The sequence below is a fragment of the Pelecanus crispus genome, chromosome 6 (genome assembly GCF_030463565.1).
Source record: "Pelecanus crispus isolate bPelCri1 chromosome 6, bPelCri1.pri, whole genome shotgun sequence".
NCBI lineage: Eukaryota > Metazoa > Chordata > Aves > Pelecaniformes > Pelecanidae > Pelecanus > Pelecanus crispus.
Window position 1 is genome coordinate 15,164,688 of NC_134648.1, and position 21,710 is coordinate 15,186,397.

At 37.0% G+C, this 21,710-nt stretch overlaps 1 protein-coding gene across 1 annotated transcript in view; it reads left to right on the forward strand.

Moving 5' to 3' along the window:
* Positions 1-21,710, forward strand: part of INSC (INSC spindle orientation adaptor protein) — a 102,309-nt gene that overhangs the window by 17,638 nt on the left and 62,961 nt on the right. Inside the window, exons 2-5 of the mRNA XM_075712824.1 lie at positions 15,917-16,262; positions 16,773-16,825; positions 18,394-18,517; positions 20,989-21,102. Coding sequence (XP_075568939.1) covers positions 15,917-16,262; positions 16,773-16,825; positions 18,394-18,517; positions 20,989-21,102 — 637 coding nt within the window. The remainder of the gene's footprint in view (positions 1-15,916; positions 16,263-16,772; positions 16,826-18,393; positions 18,518-20,988; positions 21,103-21,710) is intronic.

The window sequence follows — 21,710 nt, forward strand, 5'->3', positions numbered from 1 at the left end:
ACACTGAGCAGCATACTGGTAAAGAGGCGGTTGAAGGGTATCCTAGCTAATAGCAATGTAACCCAGAGATTATTTATCATGGCCTAGAGAACTCCTTTCAGAACCTTTCTTCTGCAGTGTTCTCAAGAAATATGAAGGTAGAAAGTTGAATGCATCTTGTATGTGGATGCAAGATGATTATTTCACAACAGCTTAGGCCTGCAAATAACATGAAGGGAAATAAGAATGTGTTGTAAGACTGTTTATCAAGTCTTTGCATTTGTTTTTCTCAAAGCTGAAGCTGTGCCCCAGATTAACAGGAATTCTGAGTACAGTTGGCTGAGAAATGGTTCTTCTGTTTGAATATTTCAGATTTCAAATATAGTTGTTTCACCTCTGCATAAAGATGGTGTTTCTCATCTATTCCACTCAAGTATTTGAAACCAGCAGAGGAAGATCTTCCCTTCTACCAGATAGCTTCTATTTCCTAAAAACATCCCTTGAAGTGGGGACTTGAGCCTAGGTTTGGTATAAATGCCTTAATGTCTTTCTGGATAAACATGTATATATGTATTGATAGGCCAATGGTTCCAGCAGAATCTATTGTATGAGACCAACGTTAGAACAGCAAATAGCTAGTGGTTGGAATATGAAATTAAAATGCGTTAAAGGAAGCACTTCGTGGTCTGAGTCAAGGGATATTTGGCCTGTTATTAACCCACAGGTGCTGAGGTTTTAACTAGCATGGGTTGCATGTATGTGCACGCTTCATTGTGACTGAAAGTTAAGTCTGGTACATAAAAACTGACCTGACAAAAAAACAAAGGGGGGTGGGGGGAGAAAGAAACAAAAAAATTGCTAGAAAATGGTCAGCCACTACTAGGTCTGAGTTAAGCAGCATTTTCATATTTGGTCTGTAGTCCCATGGATCTAGCAATTACTTTTTTTCCTGTGAAGTATCATGGCATTTGATTTAAACTGTGTGTGCTTCTACAAGTGAGCATATTCATACAATATGGACAAAAGTAAGATAATGACTTAATGGGCATACGCCCTGCTACAGTTTCACTCCAGCTATCACCAGCCATCTTTCCAGGCAGCTGTGAAATACAGGAAAGACTAGTTCCAGTAAGGTTATGCTTGATGGAAAATCCAACCATATATTTAATAGATCAACGATGCAGTGAGACAAAGGTGATAGTCCCTGAATGCAGGAAGAGGATACTGTCCTGTCCCTCTCCAGTCTCAGTAGGACCAACTTCTGTCAATATTGCTCTTCAAGGCCTCACCACCACACTTTGATCAGAATAGTGCAGTCTGAAGTATCTCAAGTCTTCAAAAATTCTGAGTTCAGGTTAGATGTCTGGAGGGTTGAGGTGGTGGGAAAAGGTGGGGAAAGAAGAGAAAAGCAAAGACATAAGCGCACAACTTTTGTCAGTACGCATCTGGCAAAATACAGACAGAAGATATTTAATGTTTTCACTGATTCAATTATTAAGAGTAAGTCTGCACTATGTAGCTTTCTTTTTTTTTTGCTACTTCTACATAGACAGTTGAATGTACTTTAAAGGTGGGAGATCATGTTGAGCTATTATTGTTTTTCTTGTGTCTTCTATCACACCGTTCCTAATGCCTGTTTTTTGATGAGCCTTAAGTAGGTTCTTTGGCATTTCTTTTCTGCTGTCTACTGGAAATGTGTCGTCTTCAGCTTTTGTGCATAGCAGTAGCGAGAAGCAGGAAAGCAGGGACAGTTTCTTGTTTGGTTTGTTGTGTGTGTGTGTGGGTTTAATGCCTGTTTTATTGGTAACAGAGAACATATGTACCTGTCGGTGCCTTTTGAAGAGCATATCTATTTAAATCATTAACTTCTGGAATATATTGAAGAGAAATGCTATATCTTTCTGAAAATGGGAATTGCGTAATTGGTTCTTGTCTTCTGATTTGAGGAAGAAGGTTCAGTTGCTTTGCTTTTTATGGATAATCTCCAGTCTAATAATGAATTTAGTTAAGCGAAACTTTTGTGGGAGGGGGACACTGGAGAGAGAAACTCCATCTCCCTTCAAGTTAGAGATGGCCCAAAATGCACAGTTTTGATCCTGTTTCAAATGTTTTCAGATTTAGGATCTGGATATGTGGGCATTGTCTGAGTCCTTCCAAAACCAGGTGTCAGGTGAGAGGTGGAATCTGAACTGCACAGCTTTTGCTTGCAGTCTGTGCCAAGTTAGTGCTGAGATTCCTGACTGATTTTTTTTTTTTTAATCAATGGCAGCTATAGGAAAGTACATTCTGCTTGAGAACTGATAGACTTTGAGAAACTATTGACCATGTGCTTTGAAAATTTTTATGAAGTGGTGAAAATCCTTTAATAAAGCTATATTGACTTATTTTTGCACTCTAGAAAACAGCAGAACACGATCAGAAATCACACAGAAAACTGGAACTACTTGCATTTGCTTCTCTATACAGTGAAGTCAGTTATCTTATTTTCTGGTTATATGATGGCAGCAGGAAAGGATTGTTAATCAGACACTTCACAATTACACAGAGAGCTTTTTTCCTTTCTCTGAAGACTTTACTCTCATAATAGAGACTGACAAAGGGAAAGTAAAAGAGAATATTCAATGAATAAGCCACTTGTTTTGTGTGTGTGTATCAGACGTATTCCCCGTTTGTGAGGAAGTTCTGTTATCCCACAGTAATTTATATGAAGCAAATTTCTTTAGCTAAGGCTGGTGACTATAACAGACTTAACATTGTGGAATATTTCCTTGCTTCCATTTCTGATACATTTTCACATCCAATTTGCTTGTTCTACTGTGAGGTATCGTAAAGCATTATAGTAGGACAAAAACCTAGTTCCACTTATCCTTTAATTGTTTTTTAATGCAAAATATTGTACTCACATAAAATACCCATTTATTTATATTTGGTGCTAATTCATTGAACCTGGGATGTATTATGGCAAAACAATGGTGTTCACTACACTTTCTCGCTCCTGTTATCTGTTTCCCAGGTTCCTTTCATGGCCAGTAAGAGTTTATTAATGCTAAATAAATAATTAAGAAGGGATAATTGACTTATTTTTCTGCAATGATACCAGAATTATGCTTTTTTTTTCTGGAAAACATCATTGTACTGTTTTTAATGCACTGCAGAATGTGGAGCCTGCATACCCTTATGAATCACGGATAACTCATTTGTGCCAGAGATTCGCTGACAGTGACCCAAACCCTGCTCTCTCTAAATGAAGAGGAATAAATAGATATGCTGTTTCATCCTACTCACTAAGAAGGGGGAAAAAGAAGAGATCTTTTTTCTGTCTTCTCTTCTTGTCATCATTTGTAATATTCTCTCAGTCCCTGTAAAAGCCACCTGGTTCTATCCTCCATGGTACATAATTCTTTTCACCTGCTCCCTTCTGAAGATGGAGATTGAAACTTGTGCAATGGGGGCTCTTGTTGCTCTCTCCCTTGCTCCTCTTTTACACCTGATGTTACCAGAGTTGCTGTGAACAGCAGTAAGGTGAAAAGTCCTTGCTAATGAATTATTTCCAAGGAATGAGCAACCTGCAGGACTCCAAACCCACTCATCTTTACTTTCACCAGGAAACCAGGCTGTGGTTGTTTCCTCACCTCATTCAGCATTTTGAAGAACCCTCCTGAACTCTTGTCTTTTTCAGGTCTTGGAATCCAGTTGTTTTGGATTTTATATTTTAATGAGACTGTTCTAGCTCAGGCATTCTTCACACTTCAGCTGTTGTCCCTCATTCAAAAGCAACTTTATGGTAGTAAAAATAACCACTCGTGTCCTTTCTCCTTTTGCTACTTAGCCTTCAGATATCCTCTCAGGATGGCTTTGAAAAACTTAGATTTTTGCCTTTCTCCACTACATGTGTTACGGTAGCATCTGGAAGCTCCAGTCAAGATCAACGCTCAGCGCAAAAGCAAGAAAGTGTCACTTCATAAGCTAAACAGAGGAAAGAGTCAGAGTCTAGCAGGAGAGAAGGATGGCAAGTGGTGACAAAACTTGTCAGAATATTAGCAGGAAAGCAAAGAGTGGAGCCCAACTATTTGAATTTCTACTCAACGAGTCTGTCCACTAGATCACTCTGCTGCTCTGAGTAAATTTATTGTGGCTGGAGGGCCACACAAGATTTAAGTAATTCAGAAAATAGAAGTCTGGCTGTGTACAGCAACTGGAGTGCAAATATCTTCTGCTTACACTTGGCTCAGGCATCTCTCTCTGGCAACTGAGCACTGGATATGTAAGCAGAAAGAATAAAATAGTAGTATCAGCAGAAGCATGGAAAGGGAAGAGAAATCGGAATTTTGAAAAGGCAGGAGGGAAACAGGATCTTTCCTAATTAGATCAGAGCCTTAGGCATAATCTGTTGTTTGGGAGGGATGTAGTGTGTAGAGAAGGGAAATGTCATATGCATACATGTGCATGCACACACACACAGAGTAATTGGTGTTATTGTACCCTCATTTGGACCATAAGGAAGGTCCAGGTGGGGAGACTACACAGCAGGTCTGTGTTTATTAAATAGCCTTTTAAGAGGTGATTTAATGATCTAGGACTCTAGTCTAGTATATACTGTCAGTTATAGTTTTTTCAATAAGACTTTTGTTCAGGAGACTTTTGTTCTTTGAAAGGAAGAGAGGAGAAATTCAGGAAAAACTCTAGTAAAGAGTAGCTAGAGGTTTGGGATTAAATGGGAAATGGGATGCCAAAACATTAACCTGCCAAAGATGCATTGTCCCGACCGTTCTCTGATAAGATAACTTTGGTTTTTTTTCTATTTTCCCTTTTAACAAAAGAAAGTCAGTGGAGATTATACACATGGTAATTTACTAGTAAATACAAAAAACAGCAGCTATTAGACAAAGGGTAAAATGGGAAAGGGTAACAGCAAGGGTTATATTTGAAAGCAGAGAATTAGAAGTACACTTCAAGTATTGAAAAAAAGGATGAGAAACTGAAATCTCAAGGTTATGCATTTAGGGGTTGAGAAAAAGAAAGTCTGCAACAGTTTGTAGCTCATTCAATGGAAAAAAAAATTAAGAGAAGGACCTATGTATACTAGTTGATAATGAGATGACTGTGACTGCATTTGCCAGTAAGATCTGGTGATGAAGGCAGCAAGATCAGTCCTGGGCTGTATGAAGTGAGATAACTCTGGTGGAGATAAGGGTGTACTAATGTCACTGTGCAAGTTACTTTGAGACTTCATTTGCTATCAAGCATGATATCAAGTCTTTCAGTAAAAAATGAATTTTGCAGCAGCTACTGATCTACCAGGCTTTTTAGGGCAGGGGGAGTGGAAAGCAACATAGTTTCATAAAAGGAATCTAAATAATTTTACTTGTTAAGTCTTGCAAAACAGAAGCTGAGAGCATGCATTTGCTTCCTAGAAATGCATTGGAAGATAAATTCTTGTTTAAAAAGAAAGATGAACCACAATGGGAATGAACTGGCTTTTAAGAAATTTCAATCAGAAATAAGAAATTTTGATCAGAAGTAAGAAATTTCTCACCATTGGAGCAGTGCAATTCTAGAATAGTCACTTAATAGAACACATTTGAGCCCACAATAAATTATTTTTAGAGTTGATTTTTAAGCCATTTATGAACAAATTATCTGATCTGGTTGCTTCTGGTATCAGAACAGTGGATTTGATGACGTAAGATTTAATTTCAGTCCTCTGCCTTCTACAGAAGTATATAAGCATGTGCTTAAATATCAAATTTTTTTGATTAGAAACTGCTTTCTTATTTGAATGAGACTACTTAAGGTATTTTTACCAAGTCATTCTGATATTTGTGTTGCTATGTTGCTATTTTTTATCTTTTTAACTTGTCTGTTGAAAGGTTAATGTTCTAATGTTAATCTTAGAAAAGCCAACACCAGGCTATCCTTTTCTTACCCCTTTTTTGACAATTTTAGCTAGAGTTGCTGTGCAATAGATGTGACTGAGGGTCCCCAAATTTCTGTAGTCTCCTGAGTGATACCAATCTCATAACTCCCAGGAAAATGGTTGTTGCTTCCTTCATTAAGTAATCCAGGCTTTACTTAATCAGTAGGGTTAGGACCTTAAATGAGTAAATAGTAAAAGGGGAAAGGTTAATGGTGGTGCTCATAATGCATGTCATAACTCCTTTCAAAACAGCACAGAGAGCTGTACTGTTTGTTATTAAACTACAAATTAAGGCAGATTTGGAGGAAGAAAAAAGAATATTCAACGAGGTGCTGGCACTGTTTTCATGGACTCTCATGTTAGTCTCCAAATTAGTCCTTGCTTGTGATTGTGTCTGACCATTTCCATGGTCTATGGCCCCAGATTATTTCCAGTGTTGTTTTTCTCCTTCTCTCTTTCATTTCTATTTCTCCCTGCCTGCTAGGTGTTTACAAGGACTTCTCTCTTACAGCATATTGTTCTTATAAGGCCGTGAGGAATATTGGCCTCTGCAATTACAAGTGTAGCCTGAGCATCAGGAAGCAGTGAACTGGGATGAAATGTCTGGTTAATATCTTGAGCACATTCTCTCCTGCTGATGGCCTTGTTAACTGTTCTGTCACACAATGCAGGAAACATGCCCCGCTATTTATGGGAGGGAGAACTTTGTGTGTACTCAGTAATTAGCAATTTAAATGTATGCTGATGACAATATCCCTTCAAGATTATCAACATACTTCAGTCACCAAGTCAGACTTAAAGTCCTGAAAGCAGCTGTAAAAATGTTCTGAGTAGAATTGCTTTGCGATGTTCCATCAGGCTATGCTGTTCTGCTTACATTGGGCTAAATACAGTCCAAAGTAATGGATTCTGTCATTGTGCACAAAGCTAAGACCCCTCAGCTCTGGTATCTCATTTTTCAGAAAAACTATAACTGTTTCATGTTTTTGCAAGACCCAGGCTGTCATTTGCAAAGAGAACAAGAGTGGCAGTATCTTGCCTCTTCAGCACTGCTTTTGTCTATGCATTGGAGAATAGTTTCTTATTTCAGGACCTAACCTCAGATGGAGGGAATGCTACTTCATCCAGCTCATCAAAGAGCAATTTGCCTGAGGAATGAAGGGAATCTGCTTACTGCAGAACAAATGATCAAGCAACATGCTGAACAAAAGAACCAATATCCTTCACAAAGCTTGGTCGGTGGATTTTTTTTTGTACTTCATGTATAACGCTTCTGTCTATCTTGCACTGATATTCTATAAATATCATTAAAAATGAACAGGAGCAGATCCAAGAGAGAATTCATTGGATGGTCTTATCCTAATCTTTTTTTGTGCAGAGCACAAAACTGCTATATGCCAGAGAAGATCCAGGCCAGTGTAGCTGATGGAGTGCATACTACTGCTGAAATGAACTTGCAGAGGAAAGCAGAGTTTAGGTGATGATCAGTGTCCTGTTGCAAATGGGTTATCTCTGACCTTCAGTGAGTAACAGACTCTCTTACACACAGACAGAATAAAAAAGACCAATATAAAAAAAAAAAAAAAAAAAAAAAGTGCTCCATCACAGAGTTCCACTTGCAGAATTTGGTAAGTTCAACTTCATTTCTAGTTTTACCAGTGGTCAAATGGAGATGAAAAAAAATATAAGCATGTCAGTAACTCATACCAACAAATTTGGATGAAGTGATCTAGGAGCAGTGGATTTGTATTGGCAGTCCCCCACCCCCACTTCAACATGAATGGACTCTCAACCAACAGGGCCAGTGGGAGAGCATTTTTTCCCCCATCTACCATATTGTCTGAATTGTAGGGCGGCTAAAACTGCCTGCTTCTGAGTCTGGTGAATTCCTCAAGTTGGGTCAAAGTCCATCAAGTCTGATCTGAGTCTGTAACAGTTTACTGTTATCAAGTCTGAATATGCCAATATCACAGGGTTCACCAAGCTAATTTGTTCTGGAAATTTTAGCCAGTTTACTAGTTTATAATGACACTATAAATGCAACAGTATTCATTGCAAGTGTAAATTAATAATACTATACAAATATAGATTCAACAGACATATTTTGGTTGATGACCATTGTGACAATATTAGCATACTGTTTGTTCAGCTTTGCCTGTAAGCAAGCCAGTTAGTAGCCTTATACTGTCATTAACTTGCTGATAGCAGGGTTTATTTAGCATTTTCCTCCTTTCTGTCAGGAGATTATATTCTCTTTTACTGCTGTCTTTACTTTCTGTGAACCCAGTGACTTATGTGCTTGTTGAGACAGCTAGTGTTTTAGTGATTTAATGTACCAGGCACAAAGCAAAAATCCACAAAACCAGTTTGAACTAGTCCTTTTGCCTTCTGACTATCCCTTCAGTTGACAGAGGCTGGAAAGGACCTGACCCTACTTAAACTCTAACCATGTGAAGAAAAATCATATATGATAAGTTTATCCTAGATTTTACATAAGTTAATTGACAAGCTGAATTGGTCTGTGATTTGATATTGTGTCTTCCTTATGTTCTATAGTGTGCCAGTAATTCTGGGATGGTATAATATTTCCAGACATTTTTAGAGGGACAACTTACAGTGAGGATTTCTCAGAAAAACATAAAGCTCTGAGAAGAACATTGGTGCAGCACTTAACACTAAATGATTTATGTGGCCTTTCCAATAGGTGTGATGAAGCTCTAGTTAATTTGCACATTGTACCTTATGTATTACAAGTGTTTATAGTGTTTTTACTTTCCTTATTCACCTATATTGGTGAATGCGTAAGATTTCACTAAATGCAATAGCCACACCACAAATGTTTAGTTCTAAGTTTCACAGGCTGGTCTTCATTTGATCTCCCTGCAGAAGTTGGATGGATGCTTAACAAGGCACAAGCTATTTGTGGTTTTAAATTATTTTCCTCTATGGTAGCACTGATTTTGAGGAGGCTGGTGGCTTGAGTAACTCCATCATCTCAGAGTGCAGATGCCAAACTGAATTTGGTGGTACTGAAGTTTCAGTAAATGGCAAGAAGGGACCATTGTTCGTTTCAGGTCAGGTGAAAAGGCTCATAGATATTAGTTACCAGGAAAGTAGCAATATTGAGGTGTCTCTAGTCAACAAAACAGTTAACTTATTACCACTATTGTAACACATTTGTATTTTACTTGTGATCTTTGAGTAATTCTGGTCTTGTTACCAATATTTATTTATTCTGCCAACTGGCATGCTGCTTCCTGAAACTAGTGGTAATGCCTCTATTATTTCTGCTGCATTTCTTTGTGGTTTAAAACTACTCCTAAATTAAATGGAAATATTAAAACATAGAAGGGTGATCGATGCTGGCTAACAGAGTTCTGCCTTCTACAGTACACTTCAGGATATCTGGCTGACGACAGTGCACCTTTCCTTAAGTTGTTTTGTTTTGAGAAATGTTTCAGGGCTGTAGTTTGCATTACCTGTTACTGACTTCATCTGGGGGAATTGTTAGACTTTAGTATCTGTAATGATTGAATAATCATTGAGGCAAATTAAAATACCATTTTAATATAGCCTGTTAACGTCTTTTGAAAACTAGGAACTAACGTGCTTTTATCAGTGTTTTCTAAAAGTTTAAATAATTCATACTAAACTCATCTTTTGTCCTAGTGAAGTTGGATTGCTGAGGTTTTACTGGAAAAGAAGAACACAAAACCAAGGGGAAAAAACAACACAGTGCAAATGACCTGGCTAATCTTTTAGCTTGCCATATCAATTACAAATCCCAGATATTCATAGACCTCTATTACCTTAGGAATGATCTACAAAGCAAATGTGTTCACTTAAAAATCAGGAATCTGATTCTCAGCTACCTTAAAGCTATTTTGTATCTTCTAAACTAGCTCTCTAGCTAGCTCTATAAAATTTTGCTAAAATCAGTGCAAACACAATATCAAGGCTCTTTTATGCAATTAATATTGTGTAAAGCAACTTGAGGATAAATAAGAGCTGTCTCTATGTCTCTTCACTAAATCCTTCCACTGAGAGTGGAGTTCTGCTGTACATTGTATTGATGTACAAACTGGCCTTGGGTATATTGGGTACCTATGAATAATTCTGAAAAGATGAATTAGAAAAAAATTAGAGATGATTAATGTTCCAAGAGGGGGGCTAAATCCATTCAAGGAGTTGTTTGTTGCCAATTAATTACCTACCACTAATTAGAACAATAAATTTGAGCGCAGTTGTAAGACTTGGCATTGACTTTCACTGTAGGCTTATCTGGAAGCTGTGCTAAATGCTCTCATTAGGATTGGTAATAAATCTGTCATAATAGGTGAAAATGGATAAAAAGGCTAAGAAGCCTCAAAAACATAATTTAACTGAGCAGAATCCTTTACACTTTATAAATATGACCACTGGAATTATTCACATGAATTGATCAGCTCAGACTTCAGCACACATGTTATAAAACATGAAACTTTTGCACTGAGTGAACCTCCCTGCTAAAATGGAGGTATAACTCTCTTTCATTGTAACATTTGCAATTTAAAAAGGAAGTCTATATGCTGCTAGTAAAATTGTAGTAGAGAGCTCCAAGCTGGAAGTTTTAAACAAATGATCTAGTTATTAATTCTTTACTCCGACAAATGCTGTTAACAGAACACTGAATATGATATGCCTCTCTTTAAAAAAATAATCCCATTTTAAATTTCTAATGTGAGTCTTTCTCCAGGATGCAATTTCCCCTGCACTGTGTTATATAGTGCAGAAATGTCTGTATGAAACAAGGTCTGAGCATCTTTTGAAGCATTATACTTTTAACATGCTGTTGGTCTAAGTTGGTCTCAGCCAGTGACACCAAATGATTTTGTCAAAATAACACAATTTTTAAAGACTCTGTTTTTTTGGCAAGCACACTAGAATTTGGAATATTCAAATTGCTAGTTACTCAAGTTCAGCTGAGTGCTCTTGAAAACTTCATCAAATATTTTACAACCTCAATTAAAATAGAATGACTTTGAAGAAATGCTGGAGACTTTCTTTTGAATTTTTATTTTGCACTGAATTATTTTTACTGCTATTTTCACATGAAATTCTGCTTTTATAGTGTACACTCTAGACAAATTGCTTTTTTGTCAATATGCCATGACATACTAAATTCAGAAATTCTAACTGGTGGGGAACTACTATCTATATACATCAGGATCTCTGCCAGTTACCCAGCTACTGTGGCTCAATTAAACAGAACTGGGGAAAATCACACCAGTAAGGTCCCTTATGCTCGAACCAGTCTTGCTTGATGTACTTAACAACCTGAAAAATAGTTATAATAGCAGGACAACAACACTTCCTGCTGATGCAAAACTGTTTATGTTAATTTAAAATCATGTGCAAACACAAAAAGTCTCACAATACTGTGTCACTGAAATGTAAAATGACAGAAGACATTATATGTTAATGAACATAAAGTAGTACAAGTGTGGAGGGGAAGGGAACTGAAGACAATCTCTTTCATCATACACACAGAACAGTGAACTCTAAATTATGTATAATCACTCATGGAAAAGATTCAGAAATCAAAATAAGTAGTTTTTCTGGAAGGTAAAAATGAAAAAGCTCTCTGGAAAACACTTAAGTAAAAGAGAAATTTAATTTTGGCAGTTCTTGGAAAATAGGGACAGTACAGAAAATGTAATTCAAATGTATAAATCCATAATTTACCTGAATCTTGGATATTGCATGCTGTTCTCGCCATCACATCTTAGAACATAGGAAAAGTGGAAAAGGCTTTTTGAAAAAGTGGGGAGAGTAAGTGCATGAACAGAGGAGTGGAATCACTTCTGTACGGTGACAGGCTAGATAGACTGAGTTTCCCTACATTGGAAATCAGATAACCAAGAGAAGATAAGGTAGAGCAAAAAAAAAAAAGAATTACACAAAGAGGGTGAACGTGGAACTGTCATTTCAGTATCTTGCAGCATAAAAGAACTAAAGAGCTTGTGTTAATATCTCCAGGCAGCAAGTTTAAAACAAACAATAAGAAACACTTTTTCATAGAAAAAATAATCAAACAATGTGAGACACTGCCACTAGATGTTGTAAAGGCCAAAAGTTTAACTGAGTTCAAAAAAGGATTAATGGCTACTTCTCTTTCATGAATTGTGAAAACATCCTGCTCAGACACAATTTCTGGCTTAGGAAGTTCCTAAACCACTAATTGCCAGAAGATGGGAAGGAGGGGTTGCTCAGCTCTTGCCATGCCTCTTATAATCTTTCCTTATGCGTCTCCTAATGGCCATGTTGGGAGCAAGATAATGGGCTAGACAGGTTTTTTGGGTTGGTGGTTTTTTTTTTTTTTTTTCTTGTCTGACCTGTTATAGCTGATTTTATTTTGTAGGTGTAGATTTTTTTTTTTCAGTAATGGGGAGACAAAATGGAAATTTTCAACTTGTTTTTGGAGTTCAGTAAATGCTGTCTGGAATATGATTCTTAATAGCTAATTAGGAATGAAAACATTTTTTGCTTTCCTTATTTTAATATATAAAAAATTAGTCTAGAAATTAATCTGCTGAATGCTTAGGAAGATTTTCTCTAAATACAGGGAGATGTGGATGAAGGCAAATAATTTATGTAGTTCACCTGAGTAATCACGATATATGTGTATTTTAAAGGATAATGTGTCAGAAAAGCTGACATAGTGATCAGGGGGAGTTTTCTGTGGTTCTTTTGTCTGAAAGTAGGTGAATGGTATTATTTTTGCCATTGTTGAGTTAAGGAATACTAAGCTTCAATGACATCCTAAATTCTACAGTTGTACTTCTGACAATTAATAGGAACAGAGGCAAACAAGGAGAGTTTCTTTAACATCTGTACCTTTTTTGTACAACTCTACCATCCTTTTTTCTCCTCAGAGTGAAGACTGGTTTTGGGGATTAAAGGAAATATGAACAATTTTTTGTTTTTTCTGACTAACCTTCTATTTTAGTTTTTTTCCCTGTGAATTTATAATGTAGGAGTTTATCTGTACTTACTAAACCGGGATTTAATCAATTATTGCAGTGCACTTTAGAAATGAAAAATACATTACTCTGTGTCAAATGAGTTTATCCTGTACTGCATGCAAACTATGCACATCATCATAAATCATGGTCTCAAACTTCTAAAGTTGTTATTTTTGTTTATTAGGAAACCTTGCTTCAGATCCAAAAAGGCAATAAGGAGACTACACATAGCAAGAAGAAAGCGAGCCACAATCGATGATGAAATGCAATTACACAATATTCAAAACTGAGTGAAATAATGACCTTAAATAGCAGTAGCATGTACAGTTTAAAATTAAAAGTAGTTTCATCATATATGGTGAAAAGGGGGATTGGAGCAATGAAACTGATCTCTTGTATCTTGTTTGCTGTTGATTTATATGAAATTATACTTGAGGTAAGCCTCCTTTTCATATGTACATTAACAAATTTTGGTAATTTGTGGAATATTAATTCAGTGATCTGAAAGGAGACTTCTTGAGTTCAGCTGGTGCTCACTGTATAAATGGAAGCACAAGAATTAAAAAGGCCTTCTGCCTGGTCATCCTTAGCTTGGCTAATGTAATTGCAGATTTTGTTCTAACAGTAAGGCTTTATATAACAGCAAAGAGCATTCCTGCTGTGATGCTGAGTTGCAATAAATCAGTATCTGGATTAAAAGAATGGGGGCTATAATACAAACTTGCTTTTTGTCCTTTTTGGTATAGCATCTTATAAAACTGCAACATGTATACAGAAGGTTGACAACCATCCACTACACTGTCAGACTAGCTGTAGGATACCAGTAGAAGTTTGGGAAAAAAAATTAATCCTAGTCTCTCTTGCTTTCACTTAATTTCATTTTCCTTTGCCTTTCATCTTCACTTCTTTGGAACCCTTTAGTATCAATCCATCTTTCACTAGAGGAAGAGAGATACTAAAATTTTCAAGTATTTCATGTTAAGAAGCCTTGCCAAAAATTAAGGCTGAGTCTTCAGCTGATTAAAACTGTCAGAAAAATTATTTTATTCATTGTAGATCGGAAATCTGAAATTCCTGCTGAGTAAAGTGCCCCTTTTGGAAGTGTGTTGTGTATGTGAATATTACATTCGTTGGTCACGCCTGTGTTTATAAATTCTGCAGAAACTGTTTTAGGCATAGAAAAATCAAAATCTCCTATGCTATGGAGACTTGCAGTGATTCTTTGAACTCTCGGCCTCCTGCCGTGCTTTATTACCAGTGAATGATATTGCATTGAGAGGGGATATGATGGGCCTAGTGGGGGACAGATATTGATAAAGTCAGTCTTTACCATTGCAACCATGATTAATTTCAGCAACCATCATTGGGAATCTTTTAAGCTTTTGCATAAAGATAAGGAAAATTAAGTAATTTGAAAATATATTACGGCTTTCTTTTTAACAATAACTTGTCTTTTTCCCTTAGCTCTACGTAGCTGTCCCTTAGATTTAGATATATATTTATATATATACTTATTATATATCTACTATTGATAGAGAAAATGTTTTATACATACATTTATGTATGTATTTACCAGAGGAACTGGTCTCTTGTGAGGATTAGGGAGGGGAAATGTAAACTGAAATAATCTGGGACCTACTGTTAAATGTGAAAAAGATTTTGGAGACATGATTTCTGGAGATGGACAGTGTCTGTTCTGTCCGTGCTTTGGAAGCAAGGGTCAGATGGGACCTCTTGGCAGAGGCGATGCTCCTTCCTTGGGGAGCTCCCTCCTGCAAAGGGAAACAGAGGTCCAGCCTTAGGTGTGGTAGGTGAGAGTCAAAATACAAAGCTGGGAGGCTGCGTTTTGTGCTGATGGTCTGCGAGACTGCGGGAGGCAGCAAGAGGCCAGGCAGGCCTCACAGGGAGGGCGCGTATGTCCAGGGAGTCAAAGGGATCAGGGTGCTGCCACTAAGGAATTCCCTGAGCTAAATGAAACAAAAGCAGAAACCATAGCCTGTCTGCAAAGACAAAGTAGGTGAGGGTGAATGCAGCTGTACTAACTTTGCTCTGTCTGATCTAGGCTCCTATGCCTGGCCTTTTTATACCGTTAGATACAACGTTAATAACGCTAGTCATGTCTAATAAAACCTGGCTCTGTATGTCTGTACGGTTGGGGTGAGGATTAAGGCTTTTTTCATTAGGATTTGGGCACCTCGCTATAAGAGAAAATGCTCGGCAACTCTACCTCAAGGCTCCAGGGAACTCGGGATCCCTCACAAAGATGAGCTCAGAACAGCTCAGCACAGCTGCTGTTTTGGGTACCACGTTTTACTAGCTGAAGGGGCAAGGGCACAAAATGCAGGCCCATTGCCCTTGTGTCAGGATATTCTCGTCAAGGAGTTTCTTTTCAGCCTCACTGGCTCACAGCATATTTGCTGTAGTGCAAAGATGTGCTTTGGAAGTCAGACATGCATATCGTACAGAGCGCAGTGAGAAATAAGGGGCAAGTAAAGGACTGGTCGGGAAGTAGAATCCAGCTGAGGTTTAACGGGTTACGGTATGGCAGAAATGGATATTGCTGACAGTATCGTTCACTGTCTTGCTTTGGCTGCACCAGTGTTAAGTGTCCAATAGGCAAAGTGTCTAGAAAAAGCTGACAGTACAGTCCCATAAACAACAAGCAAACACACCTACAACTTTGCTCCTTCATAAACTCTGGAGGTACAAGAAACATTTCGCTCCAAAAGTGTAGTTCAAACTTCTGTTTACTTATCTCTAATCTCTACTGATTTCTCACAAATAATTTTATAGCACGGTAGGTGGAGTAAAGGTGATTAGAAACCCAAAACCTGTGTTTGGAATAGAAAGCTAAGCATGTTGCTGTGGTACTGCAAGCAAATTGTTTGTTCAATTAGCTGCCTTTTGTCAATCGGTTGAATCCTGGTAGATGGATGCAACTGTATTGTATTGCCGGTGGTTATTCTAAGGTTGTTTTGCTTTACTTCATTCCTCCTTCTCTTTCTCTGCCTTCTAGCATGCACTTAATTCAGGTGGACTCTGTTCAGCGATGGATGGAAGATTTGAAGTTGATGACAGACTGTGAATGTATGTGTATTCTCCAGTCCAAGCCAATCAGCATTGAGAAGGATGAACAAAATGAACTTATCCTTTCTTCACAATATAGCACGTGTGATAACTTACAGCTGCTATTAAAAAGAGCTTGGATCATAAGCACAGAGTTGACCAGGATTGCTCAAAAGCTGGAGAAGAATAGATGGCAGAGAGTCCACAGCATGACAGTAAGAGTCAACTGCCATGTACGTTCAATGATAAATGAATACAATATGTTCACCAGGAATTCTTCAGAAGAAATGCACCAGGTAGGATGCTGGTAAGGCATGTAACGTTTGTCTTGTTTAATTTTTTTATTGTAATAATTAAAGCTTACTTTAAACAATCTGTAAGAAATCCTTACATACTGATACTGATCCCTTGTTTAAGACATTCTAATCCCTTTTCAGTAATCCCTTTTCAGCTATGGAAACATGCTTGACTCATTTTGGATCCTTTTTTATCATAGGCCTGATTCTGAATATTAATAATGTTGACAAATTATGTTGAAATGTTTTGGTTTTGAGGACTACTGGACTAAAGTAATTAGATGCCCCATCTGTGAGTTCCTTCACATTTACAGTGTAGAAAATACTTTTTTTGTTAACTTCAGTTTTATCTCTACTTGTTCTATGCAGAAAAGTAGAAAAAGGGTGTCCATATGAAATATTATGTTTCTGGAGGGTTTTCATCTAATTGTTATAGACAAGCATTATTTATTTTTAAAAAGCAATTGTGTGTATGGATATTGCTTTAAAACACTTTCTCTCTCTCTGCAGTCTGAAAAACTTTTAATAGACAAGTGTTCAGAATTTACAGCATTCACAGAAAGGTAATTTAAATTTTCTAGTTGAAATATTAATTTTGCTGTTTTATTATGTTGTAGAACTTCTAAAGAGAAGTACAAATCTACTAACACCCTCAAATGTTAGAACTAGGCCCCTGCAGCTCTGAAAGGCTTTCTAAATGTTAGACTCTGAGGGGTGGAGTTGCTTTTATCTAAACTGCATCCTAATGAAGGATGGGATCTGCTGTTGCGCAAAGAGCCTGGCATAGACAAAGCTGCATGCAAGTGGATTTTTCAGGGCTTTTTGACATCAAGGGAGAAAGTCTGACTCTAATGATATCAGTGACAAAGTTCCCTTCAAGTTCTGTGGAGCCAAGATTTCAGCTGGTGTGAAAACTTACGTTGCGAGACAGTCGTACTACATGTTCCTGTATGCACATATCCATGTGTAAATCAAACCCAAATAAATACACATTCCTTTAAATTGCCGTTGTAGGTTTACTCAGCTCTCTGCACTCCAGAACGCTGAGACTGGAAAATAAGAATATCTTCATAGTTCTTCTCATGATATTTCCCTTGCCTGACATACGTTACCCTGTTTCCTCCAACACAGTTCAATCGGTCTTTTTTGATTTACTTTAAACACTGGGTGAGTCATTCCGCTTGGGGGATCATCAGGGAAAAAGACACCATCAAATTATCAGGAAAGAACATTTCTTAAGCACTATCACTTTTTGCCAAACCCACACAGCTCAGACTTTGCTTTTCTATTCTACTATGAGACATACTGATTTAATGAAAGCTCTGATCTCATAGTGTCTGACCCAGACCAGCCCTCTCCCTCCTTGTCTGTTTGACACAAAGTTGATATATATGGGTGAAAGACAGGCAAAGTTGAAACTACACCTTCCGTTACAGTGGCCTGCCTGGGTGGAATATGTTTTGACAATTCAAATGAATGCATTTCTGTGAGGAAGTTATTAGTTATTTCATTTGAATCATACAAAGCTTTCCATGTTTATCTCATTTCTTCAGTTACAGACAATTATCACTGGTTACAGGGTAGCCACACTAACTCTGTAAAGCTTCTGTATGCAATCTTTCTGCATAGATGGCCAAATTTTACTTTTGAGTATGCTGTTTAAATGAACTTTACTCATCTGGGCACACATTCATTTTGGGTCCTTATCCTGCTACACTTTAACTATGGCAAAGAAGATAAAGAAATGAAAATTACCAAAAGCACTTCTTTGGTCGTGAAAGATGGATGGATGCACACAGATGTACTTGAAACGCAGGCATCCTAGAGTGACCATAACTATAAATGCAAGTGGAAAATAGCAGAGTTACACTGGTATAAACACAGCATCTGTAGTAAAATTTGGCCTTCAGTCTGTGAAGTAAACTGTGATCCCAAATGTGTAGACAAAGCTTTGATTAAAGTCTGGTGTGATGCTAATGGCGCAAAGACAGTGTCCTCATATGAACTGTTGAATTCCTGTTATACTCCTATTATTAACACAGAGCTCACCTGCAACAATCAGCTTGATAAAACAATAGTTGTCTGTAGCATCTTTTTTTCCTTCATCCCTTTCCTTTCTCTTTCTTTTCAGGTGCATACAAACTGAAGATGAACAGATACTGAAGTCCATGAAATCTTGTATTAATGAAACACTCACTACTGTTGCTCAGTATTTTGGCCAGTTAATAGAGCTGATTTTAACACATGAGGCACAGGTTAGTTTATAGTTTAAAAAAAGTCTTTCAAAATTTTCAAGTCTTGAGGGAAAGCATCCATTAAGAGGAGGATTATAATTACAGCTCTCAATTTTCAGCAAACTTATCAGTAATTCAAATATCTTGTGAAGAGATTTAGGTGTTTGTTTTCTCAGCTTCTCCAATAACCTCAAATCCCAAACACAATGATCTTATGTGATCTTATGGCTCCATATGTGACTTACTTTTCCTGATAGGCCTCCTTCATTGCAAGGCATCTAATTTCTGGACAATGTCTTGTTAATAAGACCTTTGGACACATTTTCTCTTCCTTTCACGCAGAGACTGCTTTTCTTTAGAAACCTTGAAAAAAGTCTCTCTTGCTCTCTGTGATTCGCATTAGAAGTTAAACTTTTTAGAAGATGTATATATAGCAAGTATATTATTACAGCACACACATTTTAACCAGTGCATGTCTTACACTCTAGGAAGTAGTGATAAAATACAGTGCTGTGTACAGCTTATATGTGTGTGTGTAACCTTCCAGCAAATGTGCTGTACCATTGCAGGCGTGATGTATAGTTTCCAGTGGTGATTAAATGTAGATAAATACACTGAGTAATTAGGCTGAGGCTACAAATGCATTAATTTTTTTCCATTAGACCATTCTTGAAATAGTAGCAACTAGCAAGTCTAACCAATCTATCTTGGCTTACACTTGTTTCTTTCTTGATCTCATTAGTAATCCCTTTGCACCCTCTAATCTTCCTCAGATAAAAAAAAAAAAACAAATGTAATTATGTTCAATTAATTTATCCATATTTTAGAGATGATGTTATGCTGAAATTTTGTGTTGTTCCTACAGAAAAAGAGGAAATGAGAAGTTTAGTGAAGAGGAAATAGTTAAATAGTACTTACTATGGTGCTAAAACAAAATTAATGCAGGATATTGGTTAAATTCTAATGTATCTTGATGCATTAAGATAGGAAAAAAAAAAAAAATTGTGGCTCTTTCCGAAAGATCCCTTATATTTTTAAAAGATTATTGCTAGGAAGTAAGAATCTCCTGAATATTATTTGCAGAGTTACAGTCAAACTGACAAGCTATTTGCTAATGTGCTTTGGTTGGGATTTATGAGAACTAAATGAAATGCCACATATGAGTTGAAGTGTGTAAATAAATTTGCATATTACAAATTCAGTGAGTAGATTGTCGTTGTTTTGATGCTTATTCTTTTTAATCAGAAGAGCAGTTCTTCATTAATAGTTCTGTCTTTGGGCACTTTGACACCTACTGATGCACCTGAAATCCCAGTCCCTTTTACTTTTAAGGGAGAGGAATAAATTGCCCTGCACCATCTTGTGTGTATTTGTGTGGCTGAAGACTTAGAGGTCATTAATAAAAACATTTTTAAGAACAGTTTTCTGAGCCATTCTGTCAGGTTGCATGCCCACCTCTGCCATACAACCACATTGTCTGTGGGTAGTTTGCTGCTCTGGAGCAGACTAAGTGTCTGTGTGAGAGGCCAGAACTCTCAGCTTAAATTGTATACTCAAGAGCTTTCTTTTCTAATCAGTGTATCAGGATTTTATTCAGGATAGCTTCATATCAAAATATGAACCGATAAATTTTGTCTTTTACGGAACATTTTTCTAAGGGGAGATGCCAAAGGTGGGAGAACACAGCCTCTTAAAGGGAAGATAATTGAATTTTGTATCAACAACAGTGTAAAATGTGGGATATTTCTCTTCACTTCTTTCAAAGTTGGATTAAATATAAAAAAAGCTTACCTTTTTCCTCCTAGCAAATATCATTAGTTCTTCCTCTAATGATTGTACATTTTAGAAAGAGTAAAACTAAATAAACATATTCTTCTGACAACTGTGTTTCTCTGTGAAGCTGCAATGGCACACATGCAAAAGCAAGATAACTACAACATATTTCATACATTGGAGAAATAAACTGTATTTCTCTATGAGAATTCCCTGTATTGGTCAATGACAATTTCTGTGTATACTGAGAATAGTGATGAACCTAGAGCCTTAGAAAGTAGTGTTAGGAAGGGTATAGCAATATTCCTTAAATAAGGAGGAAAACTTGTATTATCTTGTGATACAGCTTCAGCACCAAGACAATTAGTTGCCTTCTGAAAATTTGAGTTCAATTCCAGGCCAAACCAATAATAATTTACTAAATAGCTGAAGAGTTCTTTATTGAATGTTCTCACACACATACCTGTTCTCTTACTCTATTCATATTTATTTTTCAGCATCACTGTTCTTAGTTACATCTATTCAAAATGCAATGATAAATGAGTTGAAGTGTTACCAGTTTTACTCCTGGCCATGTTTTTCTTACTTTCCTTTCTCTGAGTGAGAATTAAGATGATATGGATTAAATGATCTGAACGTTCTACTCTGTCTTATTTTTAAATATAACACTAATGTTTTTCATTAGAAGTAAATTATGTTTATTATCTTATGTCACACAGAACCTGCTGAGACAAATAGAATTGTCAGACAGTGTGTACATCACTGAGTCAGCGATTAGTAGTTTATTCAGCCTTACCCAGGAAGGTGCTCATCTGTGCCGTATCATAGCTAAGGTAAGAAGATTTATGGATTAATCCAAAGTAAACTAGTAATACAAGTGAGTTATTTTACTTAACACAGTAGTGGTTGCAAGTTTTGAAATGTACAGTACAAGATGAAATTCTCTATTTCAGGAGACAATCTAGTTTAAAGAACAACAAAATTTACTCTGAGAAACTATTTTTTTCTTCTTTTGCTGCTTTTTGCAAGCCTTTCTTTCTTACAATCATCCTATTAGATTTTTTTTAAAAAAGGGGAAATAAAGGTGCAACGCCCAAAATCTTTAATTCAGTAAAGCTTAATGCCCGTGCAAGCAACTGCAGTAGGATGGTAAGCTCCAATAGGCTTCTGGGCATTGATTCAGCTACAGTTTTCTTTGTGCCACCTGATGTATTACCAATCCCTTCGGCACCCTGGGCATTTTTTTTAGTGTCTCTCCTGACAGAACTTTTTAAGTATCAGCCACAGAAGTGGAGAGAAACTTTACAATTGGTCATGCATATGGCTGACAAGTATACAGAGAAGCGGCAAGACTCTTCAACTGTGTGTACAGAGGAGGTTAGAGATATTATTAAAGATGTAATTTTAAAAATACTTTGCATCCATTATTTTCCTTTTGCAG